Source organism: Lithobates pipiens, unplaced genomic scaffold (genome assembly GCF_037356315.1).
Source record: "Lithobates pipiens isolate NorthernLeopardFrog02 unplaced genomic scaffold, aLitPip1_a1.2 Scaffold_18, whole genome shotgun sequence".
In the NCBI taxonomy this organism is placed as follows: domain Eukaryota; kingdom Metazoa; phylum Chordata; class Amphibia; order Anura; family Ranidae; genus Lithobates; species Lithobates pipiens.
This window is the reverse complement of record NW_027507758.1, coordinates 142,846,597-142,865,107: the sequence shown is the minus strand read 5'-3', so window position 1 is coordinate 142,865,107 and position 18,511 is coordinate 142,846,597. Positions and strand designations below refer to the sequence as shown.

General features: G+C 45.3%; 1 protein-coding gene across 1 annotated transcript in view; it reads right to left on the bottom strand.

Annotated features, from left to right (window-relative positions):
* The window catches only part of SLC24A3 (solute carrier family 24 member 3), a 568,031-nt gene that overhangs the window by 17,844 nt on the left and 531,676 nt on the right, over positions 1 to 18,511 (bottom strand). The window contains exons 13-15 of the mRNA XM_077486207.1: positions 18,037 to 18,203; positions 16,338 to 16,452; positions 15,332 to 15,444 (exon numbers count right to left, since the gene is read on the bottom strand). Of these exons, the coding sequence (XP_077342333.1) occupies positions 15,332 to 15,444; positions 16,338 to 16,452; positions 18,037 to 18,203 (395 nt within the window). The remainder of the gene's footprint in view (positions 1 to 15,331; positions 15,445 to 16,337; positions 16,453 to 18,036; positions 18,204 to 18,511) is intronic.

Here is an 18,511-nt window from a genome sequence, read left to right as displayed (position 1 = left end):
CAGGTGGGAAGAAATTGTGTCCCACCAAAGGCATCAGGGGGGAGTTATACGACCAGCCATGCGTCTTACAGATAGAGTCCCATACCATCAAGGATGAGTGCGTCAGCGGTGATGTAGTAGGCAAGAGAGTCCGAAATTTCCTCGGGATCCACATCAGCGTGGAAAGTTCAGTGCCACATAGGCCCGTTTCTAGATTAACCCAAAGTTTCGTCTCTTTGCAATATTTCAAGTCAGAGAGCCTAGTCAGCACAATGGATCGATAATAAAGTTTAAAATCTGGCACTGCTAAGCCACCCTTACACTTAGGGCGGGTGAGGAGAGATCTAGGCAGTCTGGGTCTTTTCCTATTCCATATATATCTATATACCAGAGATGTCAAAATTGTAAAGAAACCCACCGGTATCCCGAACGGGACCATCTGAAGCATAAAGAGCACCCTGGGCAGCAAATTCATCTTGACCAGCCCAATTCTGCCCAACCAAGAATGTCGTAGCTGGGACCATTTCTGGATATCTGACCTAAGTGTGTTAAGCAGGGGTATAAAGTTAGCGCGGAAAAGGGACGATAGGGAGGGCGTGAGTTGAATACCTAAATATTTAATGGAGCTCATCTGCCAAGTAAAGGGGTAGTTCCGTTTCAGGTGAGACACCTGTCGGGCGGGGACAGAGATGTTTAACAGTTTCGATTTGGACATATTAATTTTAAAATTCGAGACCAAGCCATAGGCCGAAAACTCAGACATAAGATTGGGGAGGGTGATCAACGGTTGTTGTACATAAAACAATATATCATCAGCGTAAGCTGCGTATTTGTGTTCCGTCTTGCCTATTGATATACCATGTATACTCGGGTTGCGCCTGATGAGGGAGAGGAAGGGTTCTAGGGAGATCGCAAACAAAATTGGCGAGAGTGGGCATCCCTGGCGGGTGCCATTGTATAAGGTGAAGGGGTCACTAAGGGTGCCATTAATCCGTATTTGAGCAGTGGGACGGTGGTACAAGGCCGATATTTTAGAGCGCAAAGAGGGGCCAATTCCTAGGTGCGTCAGCGTAGCCATAAGATATTCCCAGTCCACCCTGTCAAACGCCTTCTCAGCATCCGTGGAAAGTAACAGGGTGGGCTGGGAAGTCCGCCGCACATACGCCATCAGTGAAAGTGTGCGAAGGGAGTTATCCCGCGCTTCCCTCCCTGGGATGAACCCCGTCTGGTCCCATTGTGGTATCAAGGGGAGCAGCCGGTTCGCTATAGCTTTAGCATAAATTTTTGCGTCAATGTTCAAGAGCGAGATAGGACGGTAGCTCGCGCAATCGCTGGGGTCTTTGCCCGCCTTGGGTAGAACAGTGATGTGGGCATGAGTGGTTTCCGGACGAAGGTCTCCACCTGTCGAGGTCACGTTAGCATAATTGGTTAAGTAAGGGAGCAGTATGTCAGCGTACGCTCGATAATAAGTCACCGTGAGGCCGTCAGGACCCGGGGCCTTACCACAGGCCATACTCTTCATGGCGCCCAGAAGCTCCGTCGCCGTAAACTCACTCTCCAAGGAAGCCAAGACCTCCGTGGGGAGCGTGGGGAGGGCGGCATGGGCCAGATAGTCCCAAATAAGGCGTCCCCGTGTATCTCCATCCCGGACGTCCTGGTGCACCTGATACAGTCGTTGATAAAAGTCCCTAAACGTCTGGGCTATGCGCGGGGTATCAAACACCAGGTCTCCCGAGGGGGTCTTAACTTTAGCAATGAACGCCGCATTTTTACGCTGTCGCACCGAGTTGGCCAATAACCTACTGGGTTTATCCCCCCACTCATAAAATCGGTGAGCCACTAACCGAGAACGTCGCTTTTGGTCCAAATGAAGAAGGGACTTCAGGGTCTCCCGCTTCTCAGGCCGCGTACACACGCGGGGACTGTTCGCCCAACTTTGTCCGTCAAACAGTTTCAGCAAACAGTCCGCTCAAAATTAGCATGGACGGACATGGCCACACACGACGAACGAACAGTTTGCTGAAACCGTGCGCGATGACGTGAACGGCACGTACGACGGGACGAAAAATACGACGTCCTATACACTGCACTATAACTTTCGGCGTGTAAATCCTTTCTGAGCATGCGCGGAACTTAGTTTGACGAACAAGCCTACACACGAGGGGACTGTTCGCTGAAACAAAGTTTCAGCGGACAGTTTTTCGGAAATTCCGAAAAGCCTTGTTCAGCGGACTGTTCACTGAAACTGTCCGCTGAAAGCCCACACACGAGCGGACTGTCCGCCGAAACACTGTTCAGCGGACAAAGTTGGGCGAACAGTCCCCGCGTGTGTACGCGGCCTCAGTCAGGGCATGGAAAAGGGCCGGGGTCTGGTTCAGTTTGTGTTGGCGTTCCAAGCCTGCAATTTCACCCAGCAAGGTAGATTGGTGTAGCATGCGCTCCCTCTTTTTCCTAGATCCCAATTCCATAAACTTACCCCTAATATACACCTTGTGGGCCTCCCACAACACTCCCGGTGAGACGTCAGGGCTTACATTAGTCTTAAAATAAAACTCTAAATTGTCACCCATCACCTTTTTATCTGCCTCCTCGGCTATCAGGTCCTCATTCAATTTCCAATTAGTGGATTTCAGGGGTATGGACTCTACTTTGAGGGTTAACGAGATCGGTGCGTGATCTGACAGGGGAGAGGAGTCAATGCTTGACTTCACTATGAGCGGTAGGTGTTGATGATCAATGAAACACAGATCAATTCTGGAATACGTTTGGTGTACGGAAGAATAGTAGGTAAAGTCCCTTTCCCGTGGATGAGCGATTCTCCAGACATCCATCAACTGCAGGTCATGGAGTCGTGAGCGTATAAACCTCAATCCTCTGCTGGATAAAGAGGAGCCACCCCTAGAGGTGTCCAAAGTAGGTTCCAGCGGAACATTAAAGTCGCCCGCTAGTAGGATGCATCCACGGGCAAAACTCCGCAAGGAGTTGAGTGTGGAGGCAAGAAAACTCGCTTGATTCTTGTTAGGGAATACAAGGTAGCTAGAGTACACGGCATGCTGCCCAGGGTGCCCCGGACAAACAGAAAACGTCCCGCAGGATCACTCAACATATCTTCAAACGTGAACGCGGTTCCCCCACGAATCCCAATGGCCACACCCTTTGCTTTAGGAATGTCGGAGAGGCTGTAGTACCACGTGGGGTACTTCGGTGAGTGTAGTCTAACTAGGGTCGTATGTGTGAGGTGGGTCTCCTGGAGGAAGACCACGTCCCCCCGCAAACGACCCAGCTCTCTATATAAATTGTGTCTCTTCCCCGGGGCATGGAGGCCCCTTACATTAAAAGATACAAGGTTCACAGTGGCCATGAGGTCTCAGGAGGAGGAACCGCGAACACCAATACATAACCAGTGCAATACAGAGGCGGACCACCGCTAAGTGGGGAGGAGAGGGCCGGGGGAGGTGGAGGAAGGAGCCAAGAGAGGGGGGAGGGAGAAGAGAAGAAGAAGAAAAAGGAACAGAAAGAGAAAAGACCACACAGTAGTGGGAAAAACAAAATGAACCAGAAAAAATGCTGTCTGACAACAGCTAGTAGTGCACGCATAATCATGCCGTGCACGAGCGGGCCACATGTCCGCCACAGGGCCCCTGCGCCCCCCACCCCAAAAGGGGCAAGGACACCGGGGCCCCGCGCCGGGCAGCCCCCGCTCAAAAAGGGGGAGACGGGACTCAGGCAACTGGGCGCAAACCACACCATGGAGGTCTGAAGCACTGCCCAGTGGCCCGGTGCCGACACCACAACATAAAACTCACATCCTCCAGTATGTAGAACAGTAGAACGCCTGTATAAAAGAATACGAAATTAGGGCGGTAAAGCCTGCAGGGGGATACCGCAATCCAACCAAGTGCAAGAAGCAAGGGGAGGGAAAAGAAAAAGTAAAACGCCATTAAATAAAACATATGTACAACAAAGTCAGAGGACCCAGAACAAAAGATAGTAATGTCCACCCTCGGGTAGGGGCCCCCAGTGAGGCACAAAGGTGTAGGCTGCACAGCCATCAACGTCCTACCCATTACCCAGCAAGGTCCAGCAGCCGCCAGAAACGGTCCTTGTCTATGCACAACCAGGGTAGGGAAAACCTCACAACCTCACTTAGGCGGCACTCCCTGCGATTGCAGCTCATCATCCAGTGCAGGAAAGCAAGCGGCAGGGCATTTCGCCGTTTCAAGGGCGGTAATCCGGGGCAGAGGTGCGACGGGCACGGCCCACTTTCTGCCATCCCTGGTCGGCCCCAGTGGGTATGGGCGGGATGCCATCCTGCCAGCCAGGCAGTTCTGGGACAGTGACATTCATATCGTTGCAGAATCTGGGCAGGTCCTCTGGGAAGCGAAGTATCGCGGTTTTGCCATCCTTAGAAGCAATCAGGGCTGCAGGGAAGCCCCACTTATATTTAATGGACGCCGCCCGAAGCAGTTCCGTAAGGGGACGCAGGGCTCTGCGTCGATCCAAGGTTTCCCTCGCCAAATCTGGGAAGAAGGATAACATCGCCCCATCAAAGTCAAATGGTGTGGCGCCCCTGGCCTTCTGCATGATCAGCTCCTTTTCGGGGTAATGGTGGACCCGGCATATGACGTCCCGTGGGATGTCCGTGGTAAGGTTGCGGGGTCGAAGAGCTCTATGCACCCGATCAATCTTTAAGGGGCATCTGCTGCTCGGCCAAGAAGGCTGTTAAAAATGCCTCTGACGGACGGTAAAAGGTCGTCATCCCTAGTCGCTTCGGGGAGACCCCGGATCCGAACGTTATTGCGTCTGTTGCGATTCTCTTGGTCTTCGAGCTTGTAAACGGTCGTTCGATGAGCAATGGCAAGTTGACGTGTAGTCGCCTGCAAAGACCGAATAGCGTTCGCATGTCGATCTAGACGTTGTTCCGATTCTTCGACTCGCAGCAACACTTGAGATAGGTCCGATCGGACTGCGGAGACCTCCTTCTTAATGACCTGCTCAAGGTTTAGCAGCATAGAGGCCAGGTCAGAGGTGGTAGGTAGGCCGCTCACCTTCGACGCCGCGCCGGCGGAATGAGGCAGGTCCACTTCATCGCCCGAGCCCGCAGAAGACTCAGGCGAGCGCGATCTCCGGTCCGGCCTATCGCGGGAGGCGAGGTCTACTCCACCGCGCGGCGAGTGGCCTAGGCCATCCTGCCCCTCCGCATCTTCAGGTTCCACAGAGAGGAACCGCTTAATTGATCCCGTGGAGGCACCTTTCTTGGGCAGAGACTTGCCCGTTCGCCGGCCCATCGTCAGGCGAGGAGGATGAGGGATAATTTGGTTATTTTAGGCTATTTTAGCGGTGTCGGCCCCGGAGCTCACAGAGCACACGTCCGCTCTAGTGCATCGCCAGGCCACGCCCCCCGTAAACGCTATAACTTTTGCGCAAACCAATCAATACACACTTATTGGGATTTTTTTTTACCAAAAATATGTAGAAGACATATTGGCCTAAATTGATGAAGAAATTTGATTTCCTATTTTTTTTTATTGGGTACGTTTTAAAGCAGAAAGTAAAAAAAAAATGTTTGTTTTTTTAATTGTCTGCCTTTTTTGGTTTATAACTCAAAAAATAAAAACTGTAGGGGTAATACAATACCACCAAAAGAAAGCTCTATTTGTGGGAAAAAAAGGACATAAATTTTATTTAGGTACAGCGTTGCACGACCACGTAGTTGTCAGTTAAAGCAATGAAGTGCTGTATCGCAACAAATAGCCTGGTCAGGAAGGGGGTAAAACCTTCTGGAGCTGAAGTGGTTAAACAATGAGTATGAATAAACGGTCATGAACTTTAACGAAGCATTCAGAGTTTTCATTAACAGCTGAACTTTGCAAGCTGATATTCATATCTAATAGGGAGTTTTATGTGGTGATGTAATTTGCACAGGAAATAATGTCATGCTTTTTTACCAATTAACTTCACATTCCACAACTAAAATATGCTTTACGCTGTCAGATTCACAAATTAAGAATGTTAGTGTGCAAAATTATCTTTACATTTAGATTTATATGTGGCACCTTGTCCCACACTCCAGCATCCCTTCTTCCAGTGGCGGCTGGTGGTAATTTTCTTTTGGGGGGGGGGGGGGGCGTCAAAGTGTACCAAGAGCTACCCCAGTTCAGTTGGTCAGTTGGGTGGGGAGCATTTACCCCATCTATGGCAGGCATCGCGGGCGGTGGACATCGCGGGCGGTGGACATCACTGGCGGACTCAGCTTCATCACGGGCTTCTGTCTCCTCCTCCTCGTGGCCAATCGGAGCGCTTCTCCTTTCAGACAATTCTGGAAACGAGTTTCATACCCTCTTCCTGATTAGCAGGGAGGGGATTTAGTGTGAATAGCGAATATTCATTCGCTATTGTCACACAGCTGGGTGTGCTCGGTTCGCAGTGCTCTGCATCCCGAGCCCACCCTATTTTGAAGCCTATTAGAACCTCTGGCTCTAATCACGTGTTTCAAAAAACACCCCCACCATTGGAATTCATGCATTCGGCATCCTGCAAGGGGCAGTGCACTGCGCCCTTAATGGATGGGCCACCTCTGCCTTCTCCCTTATGCAGGTTGCTGCCAGAAATAGCACAGACAGCAGAATATTTAGAACATGACTTGCCAATGTTTTAGGAAAACACTGCCACAGCCTCCATGAATTGAAATGCTTGCCACCATAGCTAACCTGCTGAAAACCAAATATACTGTAGTGAGTAGTTGAATTAAATGCATATGGGTTGGTCAACAGATCTAATACATTTACAAAGCACAAGACTGCAATTGCATTAAAAAAAATATATATAGTCAAACGCTTGTTATGCATAACTTAAAACGGAATGTAATTGTATTTAAGCACCACAAGCTGAAAACAATATTAATTATTTTTAACCACTTAACCTTCAGAAGATTTACCCCACCTCATGACCAGGCCATTTTTTGCTATATGGAACTGCGTTAATTTAACTGACAATTGCGTGGTCATGCGATGTTGTACATAAATTAAATTAGTCATTTTTTTCCCATAAATAGAGCTTTCTTTTGGTAGTATTTCTGGGTTTTTTATTTCTTGCACTATATACAAAAAAAGACTAACAATTTTGCAAAAGAAAACAAATTTGAGAAAATGATTTTTTACTTTCTGCTATGAAACATATCCAATAAAGAATTTGAAAAATTTATGCATTTAAGCCAATATGAAGTCTGCTACATATTTTTGGTAAAAATGTACGAAACAAACAAATAAAATCCCAATTACGTATATTGATTGGTTTGCATGAACGTTATAGCCAGGGTCTTCTTTAATATGAATTGGGCCCTGGACAAACATTCCCTCCCCCCGCATGCAATTTTGCTCACCACCACAACATCCCAAAAAACAAACACACACATAGATGCATCTAAAAAAAACGTTATTAATGTAAACATAAAGAACTGGCACTTTATTAAGTTCACCTTTGGGAAGATGTTACATGTGCCTCCCATTTTTTTTTGCAATGTCTTCTCAATATGCCGCCTGTAGTGACAGCAAGCTGGGGATTTTCTCCCTGATCTTGCTGTCATAATTTTTTAAAGATCGCAGCTATTCAGGGCTCCGCCCGCCCAGCTGCATCATTCATTCTACAAGCCAACACACTTTTCAGCAAGCTATCCAATTTAGGAAGAATATTTTATTAATAAATAAATGCACTGCTGTGTAATTGGGAATGATATCATTTATATTTTACATTTTTTTTAATCACTAAATTCAGTAAAATATAAATAAACACATCTGCCACACAGACAGAAGGCTTTTCTTCAGCTAACTGTGTGTAAGTGCCCTGAGGAAAGGAATACCAGCCAAGGAATTCTCTCTGCTGGGAAGTATAAATGAGTGTGATGGATCTCATGGTGGCCTTTCCTGGAGCATTATCTGTAATTCACCAGACACTGTGCTGGCAAGGCCGGCTTGTTTTCATTCTGAGATAGGCTTAAATAGACAGATAACTGAAACACATTGATCACACATTTCAACGATTTATTATGAAGGTTAGAGAAAGTTATTTCATACTGATTATATTTGCCTGCTTTTTCATATTTTCATGATCAAATACAGCCCAAAGCAAAAAAAAAATAAATAGTGTAGGGCTAGCATGACAGGGGAATTAGGCAAAGAGAGGGTTAATGTGAAAAAGAAAATAAATGGTTGAGTCACTTACTGGATTGGTGGGTTTCACAGTGGGGGGGGGGGGGGGGTGGGGGCTGCAGAGGGTCTGGTAGGAGGGTCGGTATACTTCCTGGTATCCAGTGAAGAAGACACGTGGAGGAAGAACTTTCCCGCCCCTGTATTGGATCAGTTCTTCTTTAAGTGGTCATGTTGGCCTGGTGGTTAGGGTCTTTGGAGGCATTTTAAAATCTGCTGTGATTATCATATCAGGGGCCCATCTAAGGTATGGAGTCCCCTGTGGAATGCCAGTTAATGGTGGGTTAAATGGTAAATTTAACTGAGAGGTATCTGCAGGATGTTGAGGTTGTACCCGAGCCGTTGTGGTGCAGCTTGGGAACGTGTAAGTAGTTACGCAGATACCAAAGTGGATACTTGATACTTGAGACCTCCAAAGATTGGTGACCTTATGCTTATTGTTATTTTTCAGAATCTCCGAAACTCAAAGTGACACAATGACGCTACAAGCTCAGACCTGCATGTTTCGTCAGAGTGACATAATCAGGAGCGGCTCCTAAAGACATTGCTCTAACAAAACGTGAAACGGGAGCTTGTAGCATCATCGCGTAGCTTCTGATTTCAGAGATTCCGGTCCAAGGAGCGCATATTGTTTGTTGTATTGATTACATTGCTCTGACTCTCCAGTATTATTGTAAGAGTGATTTTTGGTATTTTAATACATATTAATTTAAGGACTTACACTATGAGATGCCTTTTTGTCCACCCATCCCCATGTGAGTGTTCTCAGTGACAAGACCTGACAAGGAAGAGGAGGATACAGTGGATTGGAAACAACTCATGTGTGGTGCCTGTGACCCCGGTTAGGATTCTGTTTTCTGGTGAGTGGGGAGCTGAGGGGGGAACACGAGTGGAAGTCACTCATCTTTTTCACCAGTGATTAATATTGCACCTCGTTGTTCATGCACAAATCACTTTGGAATTGGGATTACTTACAGTATATGGACTTATGGACTTTTTTGTTAATTTATGTAATTAATGAAGTTAATCGATTGTATGTCTGTATTTTTATTTTTTTACACCAAGCACATTGAGCACTTTATTTCAAATTTTTATATTATTTTAATTTTTGGATTGCTAAAAAGCATACGGGTTTATGGATTATTTGTGAGTGATTAATGTGTAGTTTTTATCTAATGACCCATACACACGGTCAGACATTCCGACTACAAAATGCGTCTGATTTTTTCAGACGGATTTTGGCCCAAACTTGTCTTGCATAAACATGATTGCACAAAGTTGTCAGAAAATCTAATTGTTCAGAACAAGGGGACATAAACGACATACGACGGGACTATAAAGAGGGCGGTAGTCAATAGCTTTCGTCTCGTAATTTATTCTGAGCATGCGTGGCACTTTGTCCGTCGGAATTGTCTATACACGATCAGAATTGAAACAATCGGATTTTGTTTTCGGAAAATTTTAGATCCTGCTCTCAAACTTTGTGTGTAAGAAATTCCAATGGAAAAAGTCTGATGGAGCCCACACACAATCGTATTTTCCAACAACAAGATCCGATCGCACATTTTCCGTCGGAAAGTCCGACCGTGTGTAGAGGGTATTCCACTACACGCATGTGGTTTTTGCACATTAAGCACACGCAGCACCACGTATACATATATCTTTCTACATATCTCACTTCTGTGGGATTTCTGAGGTAGGCAGCAGCCACATTGTTTCACCTTAGCGAGGAATCCAAATAACATTTTTCATTGTTAGAAATTTGTTCACTTGAGAAATATTTCCCATCCAGCTCCTTCTAATTCTCTCCGCAGCTGAAAATTTATTTCAGTTTGACCTCACTAATGGTTAGAAAATCAAATAACCTTTTAAAAATGCAAAATTTTGAATTAATGTGTCATTAAACCCAGACTATGAAAAACTCTCATTACATGCTATATAACAGAGTGTTCATACTCACAAAGCCACTAAATAATTTGTTTAGTGTATAGTTAAATATACCTGGTTGTTCCTGCCTTTAACTGTCCCTCCCACCTTTTCTGTGTACCCACTGCAGGCTGAGATTGTGTAGACCAGCTGGTGTCCTCTACTGAGTGTGCTCATATTTCAGTTCCCTTCGAAACTTCTAATTTTCTTTCTTTTTTTTTAAATGTGGAGCCCACATGACTGAAATGAGTTACACATGTGAGTGTATACACAGTGGTAAATGACACTCCTCTTCCTCCTCCTCCATGTCCTCCTATTTCTAAACACTTTGGTGGAGGGATATAGTATACCAATTGATTCAATTCACTAAGAAAAAGCTTAGTTTTAATATAACTCAGTGTTAAATCTATCTACTGTAATTGCTACTTAATACCTGTAAAGTAAAAAAAAAAGAGCCTTGGATGCAGATGTTGTCTGAAGAAAATAAAAACCAGTGTCAGTTATCTCTGACTCTGCCTATACCATATTTTGCACAAAAAATACACATTCAATAAAAAATTATTGGGAGCTGTAAAATAGTTGCTTGATATTTATATTTAACCTGAATTACTCTTCTGAAAAAGTTTACTTTTTTTAGACTGCTTTCACACTGAGGAGCTTTACAGACACTACAGCGCTAAAAATAGTGCCTGCATAGTGCCTGTAAGGAGCCTCTCCTGTTTCTCCAGTGTGAAAGCCCGACTGGAGCGGTGCGCTTGCAGGACAGTAAAAAAAGTCCTGCAAGCAGCATCTTTGCAGCGCTGTAGGAGAGCCCCTGTTCATTGAAATCAATGGGGCAACGCCGCCAAACCGACGGAGACTCTTTACCACGTGATCAGCGGTGTCCAATCACGGCTGATCACAGTGTAAATAGGAAAAGCCGGTGATTGGCTTTTCCTCACTCGCGTCTGTTAGACGCGAGTAGAGAAGAGCCGATCGGCTGCTCCTCTGACGGGGGGGGGGGTCTGTGCTGATCGATTATCAGCGCAGCCCCCCCCGAGGATGTCCACACTGGACCGCGGGGGATGCCACCAGACCCCCAGGGATGCCCAGCACAAGGTAATCCTCCCTAGACCACCAGGGATGCCAGTCAGTGCCCACAATGGATGCCGACCAGTGCCCATAATGGATGCCAATCAGTGCCAACAATGGGCATCACTGATTGGCATGCATTATTGTTTGGCACTGATTGGCATCCATTAGTACAGAATAACATACAACACCTATCAGTGCTCACCTGTGCCGCCTATCAGTGCCCATCCATGCCCATCTGTGCCGACTATCCATGCCCATCTGTGCCGCCTATCCATGCCCATCTGTACTGCCCATCCATGCCAATCCGTGCCAGCTATCAGTGACAATTTGTGCCACCTATCAATGCCCATCCGTGTCGCCCATCAGTGCCACCCATCAGTGCCACATATCAGTGTCCATCAATGCCACCTCATCAGTGCCACTTCATTGGTGCCACATCATTGGTGCCCATCAGTGCCGCCTTATCAGTGCCCATCAGTGTAGCCCCATCAGTGCCCATCGGTGAAGGAGAAAACTTACTTATTTACAAAGTTTTGAAACTGAAACAAAAAAAAAACATACCGTATATACTCGAGTATAGGCCGACCCGAGTATAAGCCGAGGCCCCCAATTTACCCCAAAAAAACTGGGAAACGTATTGACTCGTGTATAAGCCGAGGGTGAGACATCCCTGTGTCCCGTCCGTCCCTGTGTCCCGTCTGTCGCTGTGTCCCGTCCGTCGCTGTGTCCCGTCCGTCGCTGTGTCCCTGTGTCCCATCCGTCGCTGTGCTGTGCTGTCCGTCCATCCCTGCCTACCTGTGCCAATCTGCAGCCTCTGTGTGCCACGCTCTCCTCCTGGCAGACGGCGGCCATTCCTCTGTTCAAAAGCCGCGCCTCCCTCTCTGTGATAGGCGGAACACTCAATTTCCCAGCAGTCAGTGTTCCGCCTATCACGGACATCCTCTCATCCTCGTCCATAGTCCACAGAGAGGGAGGCGCGGCTTTTGAATAGGAGAATGGCCGCCGTCTGTCTGCTCGACACGCTGATCGGGCAGGCAGACGGCGATGACTCGAGTATAAGCCGAGGGGGGCACTTTCAGCCTCAAAAAAGAGGCTGAAAATCTCGGCTTATACTCGAGTATATACGGTATATTTTTTCAAAATTTTCAGTATTTTTTTATTTGTTTAGCAAAAAATAAAAACCATAGAGGTGATCAAATACCACCAAAAGAAAGCTCTATTTGTGGGAAAAGAATGATAAAAATTTAATTTGGGTACAGTGTAGCATGACCGCGCAATTGTCATTCAAAGTGCGACAGCGCTGAAAGCTCAAAATTGGTCTGGGCAGGAAGGTGTTTAAGTGCCCGGTATTGAAGTGGTTAAGTCTCTTGGGAAATACCCAATATTCAAAGTATTCTTTCAGTCTCCCAGCAGCTCTGCATTTACTTGAGACTACACAGATTCACAGCATTGCAATTTGTCCCTGTCTCACAGGATCTAGAGCCAGAACAGCAGCCAATTCAGCATTTGCACTGGATCTTTGCAATGTGTCTGTTGATCTCAAACCTGATGATGCCTGCATGGATCAACATAATCTAGCAGTAGATACAGGACCTTTATCACTCCACCGGTTTAGATCCAGTAAAAAAAAGCATGTAGGACGTGGTTTGATTTACAAAAACTGGAGAGTGCAAAATCTACTGTAACTCTGCATAGAAACTGATCAGCTTCCAGGTTTTTTTTTTTTTTTGTTAAAGCTTAATTCAACAAGCTGAAGTTAGAAGTTGATTGGCTAGCACGCACAGCTCTACCAGATTTTGTACACTCTAGTTTTAGTAAATCAACCCCGGAGTGTCACTTCAGGTACTTACCATTGAAAATTAATGATGAAGCTCTTTTTATCCCACTGGCAAGAACAGGACTGTTTGATCCAACTGACACCAAAGGTATTTGGATGAAGAGAGGGTCATGCCAATGACACTAACCAAGGATGTGGGGGATTATTCCTCTGACCTCAACCAAGAGGGGCAGGTCAACCCACTAACAGCAACCGGGGGGTGCTTGCTAGTTTTTCATAGACCATAATCCATGAGCGTTCATTGGGTTAATAAAAAAAAAACAATTGGAGAGTTCCAGGATCTTGGGATTGAGATTTTTACTGCTAAGAAAAAAAATGAGGAGTCTAATGCCGCGTACACACGACCGGACTTTTTGACAGCCAAGGTCAGACGGAATGGGCTCGTCGGACAACTCAATCGTGTGTGGGCTCCATCGGACCTTTGCTTGCCAAAAATCCGGTGGACTTTAGAAATAGAACATGTTTTAAATTTTCCCACCGGACCGAGAAATCCATTCGTGTGTATGCTAGTCTGACGGACAAAAAACGATGCTATGGCAGCTATTGGCTACTGGCTATGAACTTCCTTATTCTAGTCCGGTCGTACGTCATCACATTCAGATCCGTCGGACTTTTTTTGTGATTGTGTGTGGCCAAGTCCGTTCATTCGGAAAGTCCGTCGGAACTCTGCCGTAATTCCGTCGGAAAGACCGTCGGACCTAGTCCCTCGAAAAGTCCGGTCGTGTGTATGCGGCATTAGAATGCTTCAAGATTCCAGGGATAGATTTGTTTAATAAAACCATGTGTGGGTCTTGAAGTATATTAATTTCAGTTTCAAAGTAAATAACACATTGGGGTTGATTTACTAAAACTGGAGAGTGCAGAATCTGGTGCAGCTGCTCATGGTAGCCAATACGCGTCTAATTTCAGCTTGTTCAATGAAGTTTTGACAAAACTGGAAGCTGATTGGTTTCTAAGCAGAACTGCACCACGCTCCATTTTCAGTAAATCAACCCCATTGTTCCTACTTTCTCTTTAAGAGTTATCAACGGGATGCCTTAAAAATGTGCCTCTATGAGAGACATGTTTATTACATTCTATTCAACTATTTATTTAAAAAAAAAAAAAAAGGAATTTCAATAAAGCTTATATTTTATGCAGAGTGTGGGGCCGAGTCAAATGATAAATGTGACATTCATATTAATTCTACTGTTTTCAGACATGTTCACTTTCCAAGACTAAAGGCCAATGAGTAACTTAGAACACAATGTCTGCTTCTTGTACAGATTTATCAAAGATTGTTTATGAACTAACTGCAGTGAATCAGACATGTCTAATCCCATAGTGACAGCACTCGAGCAGTGCGCATAATACTCATAATACAATAATCCCAAAATGGAAAATATATCTGGATATGCTGTTCATTACTCCAAATATTACATAAGAGAAGATCATCTAAACAAAGACTGCGGTAGCACTGATCGCAAAGTATTGCATGAATATGACTTCATCTATTCTGGGTTTAGAAAGTAAAACATTGCAGTTATAATGTAAGACTCAGTCAAGAAAAATGACTCAGTATAGTACAGATGGTCAGATATTGGGCCTTACAGCTTCGACATTTAGTACATTCATCTCTGAAATTAATATTGGAGATTGCCGACTCTATATAGATTTTATGTGTATGTCAATACAATCAAATTTCTATACGTTCTGCGGCTATATGGAGGTATCACTGGTCATAGTATTCCTTTTCCTAATAAACAAGGTATTGCTGTATACAAAGGACTGTCACTATTTAGGTCAAGGGTGGCATGTAGTGGAGGGGGTAGGTAGGGCTGACATTATTTGGGAATGAGGTGGGGGTGGGAGCTTCAAAATGTTTGGGTAACATTATATATGAGATGAGGGAGCATTACTGTAAATTGGGTCAAGGGTGGTATGAGGTGGAGAGAGGGCTAACATTGTTTAGGTCATTGGTGGCATGAGGTGGGGAGAGGGCTGTCACTCTTGGGGTCTAGGGTGGCATGAGGTGGAGGGAGAGAGGGCTGTCCATCCATATTTGCATCAGGGGTGCCAGGGAGTGTTTGGAGGGGGCTGTAAGTATTTGGAACAGGGTAGGTAAGAGGTGGGGGCAGGGGCTGTCAATGTTTGTGTAAGGGGTAGCATAATGTGGGGGAAAGGCTGTCACTATTTGAATCAGGGTGGCATAAGGTGGGGAAAGGATGGTCACTATTCGGGTCAGGAGTGGCATGAGGTGTGTGTGGAAAAGGCTGTCAGACAAAAGCTACAAAAAAAGATAAACAAGTGTAGATTGGATGTAATAACTTACATATGAGCCATAGTCCACTGCTAGCGTCTGTAACGCCCATGGAAGTCCGAGTCCAATAAGAATGTCAAATACATTGCTCCCAATGGAATTTGATACAGCCATATCTCCCATTCCTAAAGAGACAAATAATTAGTGTAAGTGTTATATTGTCACTCTTTTATTCAAATTCTAAGTTAGTTAAGAAAAAGCTCTGTTGGGCCTTAGGTTCAATACAGCATGGACACTTGTAGGCAGGTGCAGTCTATTTTCTCCGCTGTAGGTGGCAGTCTTCCGCAGCAGCAATGCAGGTGGAGGGGGAAGTTGAGAGGAACCTAGTACCTCTATGGTTTCCTCGGTCACAGGGAGGCAGCTAACTGATTGGACGCTGGCACCGCATGTGACTGGTGGCCGTTTTGGGTCAGGCAGATTCTATTTAAGACTGTGGCTCCCAGGTTTGGTGCACATTTTGCGAGTGGCTAGAGTAGGGACAGGTCACCCGTCTGTCAGGGACAGTGCTTAGTGCCAGAGAAAGGTTACAGAAGAGTGGGGAAAGTGGGGGGACACACATTTGGGTACGGACCGGCAAAGCCGCATTCCGCTCCTCAAGAGAATCGCTGTCGGCTTCCCTGAGTCTACAATCTTCTGTCACATTGCTGTTACAACTTGTGGGTGTTCCCGGTCAGGTTGCCTTCCTGTTGGGCCTGTTGTGTATCGCTGAACTTCTGGGAATCTCTGCAACATTAAGGGATCCCCTTCATTTGCAGAGATTACCTCTGACTTTCTGTTTTGGCTATGGGACAGGAAGTGAATGTAAAGCTCCCCAATAAGCCACATTTTTGTTTATTAATGTGATGGGTAGGCTCTATGCCCACCAATAAACTAGAGGACACCAGTGATGTGCCCTCTTCACCCATACAAATAGAAGAAGTATTTTTTTCAGGTGAGCGAAAAATTGGACTCATTCACATCTTTCATGTTGAATATCTCAGGTGCTCCACTCAGAAGATTGACAATGGACCGTACTAACCTTGTCTTGCTACTATCAGGCTCGCCATACAATCTGGTACACTTGTTCCAGCTGCTAGGAATGTGATCCCCATAATCACATCTGGAATTCCTAAGGTGAAGCCAATGATAGTGACCTAGAAAACAGCAAAAAAATATATATAACGGTTAGCATTTCAGAAATGCTCAAATAGACAGAATATATTTGATTTGTATAGTCTATACCATGCATGTTACACACAGTGGGGTTGATTTACTAAAACTGAAGAGTGCAAAATCTGGTGCAGCTCTGCATGGAAACCAATGAGCTTCCAGGTTTTATTGTCAAAGCTTAATTGAACAAGGTGAACTTAGAAGCTGATTAGCTACCATGCACAGCTGCACCAGATTTTGCACTCTCCAGTTATAGTAAATCAACCCTGGATCTGAGCAGCTAGGTGTGGCCACCAGCCATGTTCACTATAATGGCAGACTTATGGCAACCATAGCTATTTGCGGCTCTCAGCACAGCCAGCGGTTGCTTGCGGTGATCTTTGTGTGTTTCTAACAGTTGCTGCCGCAGATAATTGCTGGCTGTGTGGAGGGTTCTGAATACCTGCGGCCACCAGGGACCTGTCATAATAGTGAACAGGGCCGACGGCTGCACCTAGTCTCTTGGAGCCGCAGCACTCACCAGAAGATTCCTGCCACTACATTTTGCACCGGCCTAAATCATTGGTGTAAATGTAGCCTAAGACAATAAGTACACTTAGCCCTTGTACACACGGTCGGACATTCCGACGGAAAATGTCCGATCGGACCGTGTTTTCGGATAATCCAACTGTGTGTGGGCTCCATCGGACTGTTTCCATCAGAATATCTGACTGACAAAGTTTTAGAGCTGGGCTATAAAACTGTCCAACAACATGATCCGATCGGACTTTGCCTGATTGTGTGTAGAGAATTCCGATCGGACAATGTGCCAAGCATGCTCAGATCAAATTCCTAGACCAAAGCTATTGGCTACTAGCCTGAACGTAGTCCCGTCGTAAGGAAATAACGTCATCACGTTCTGAACGATCGGATTTTCCGACAACTTTGTCCGACTGTGTGTATGCAACAGTTTTGGACAAAATCCGTCGGACAAAATCCAACGGATTTGGTTGCCGGAATGTCCAACCGTGTGTACAAGGGCTAAGACTAAATCACCAGGTGATAATATAAAGTGATATAATAAAGGAAAATATGCCTAAAATATAAAACGAACACAACCACACATCTAAGGATTACTACTTCAATCTCGTAGGTCATCTTTATTGGTTAGCAAAATATTTTTCTGTAAAATGTCCTTTCTACAGCAACCTCTATGGGTTCTAGTGAAATGGTTTGAGACCTTACAGCTAAGACTTCTATTTTCCTCTGCTTATGGTAGGGGTTTCAATGTTTCCTCCTGCGCTTACAGATGATGATCCCTGCTATGGCTGAGTTCACCAGAAGCCTTTTCAAACAAAATCATGTGCGGAGGCTGCTAATGCAGATAAGAAATGGTCCATTATGATGTCATCACGGTCCTGTCATAACACTAACTAGGTGAGTATATGTCATTAGAGAAACTGCCATCACAATGATTTATAATGGATGGCTGCACTGACTGTTCTACTAAGTCTATCGATCTAAACGAATTCTATAAATAAACCTAATTTATTACTCTAATCTACACAACTCAGTTATATTATACTTACCATCCAGACCATCACATAAGAAAAGGCTGCAATCCAGATGGAGGACGCGATAAAAGTAACCATAAACCATTTCTCCCAGCGTGGCTTAGCACAATTAGGTACCGTGTAGTACATAAGGAATGATAATGGCCAGGTTATCACCCATTTTATTCTGTTAGCTGCTCCAGCTGTTAGAGAAAGAGATGAAGGCAATGTGATATGTCAGAAATAATATTATTATAATGACAGAATGAGATCCAATACCACAAATAATAATTATTATTATACAGGTTTTATATATTTTATTTACGCAGCACTTTACAACATAAAGGGGAATAGTACAATTACAATACAGTTCAATACAGAAGGAAGAGGAGGGCCGTGCTCATGGAGCTTACAATCTAAAGGCAAGGGGAGTTGGTACAAAAGGTAAAATCTGCAGGGGCTGATCTGATGGAGGTGACTCAAGTACAGTTCTTAGGTAGAGGTGGGGAAG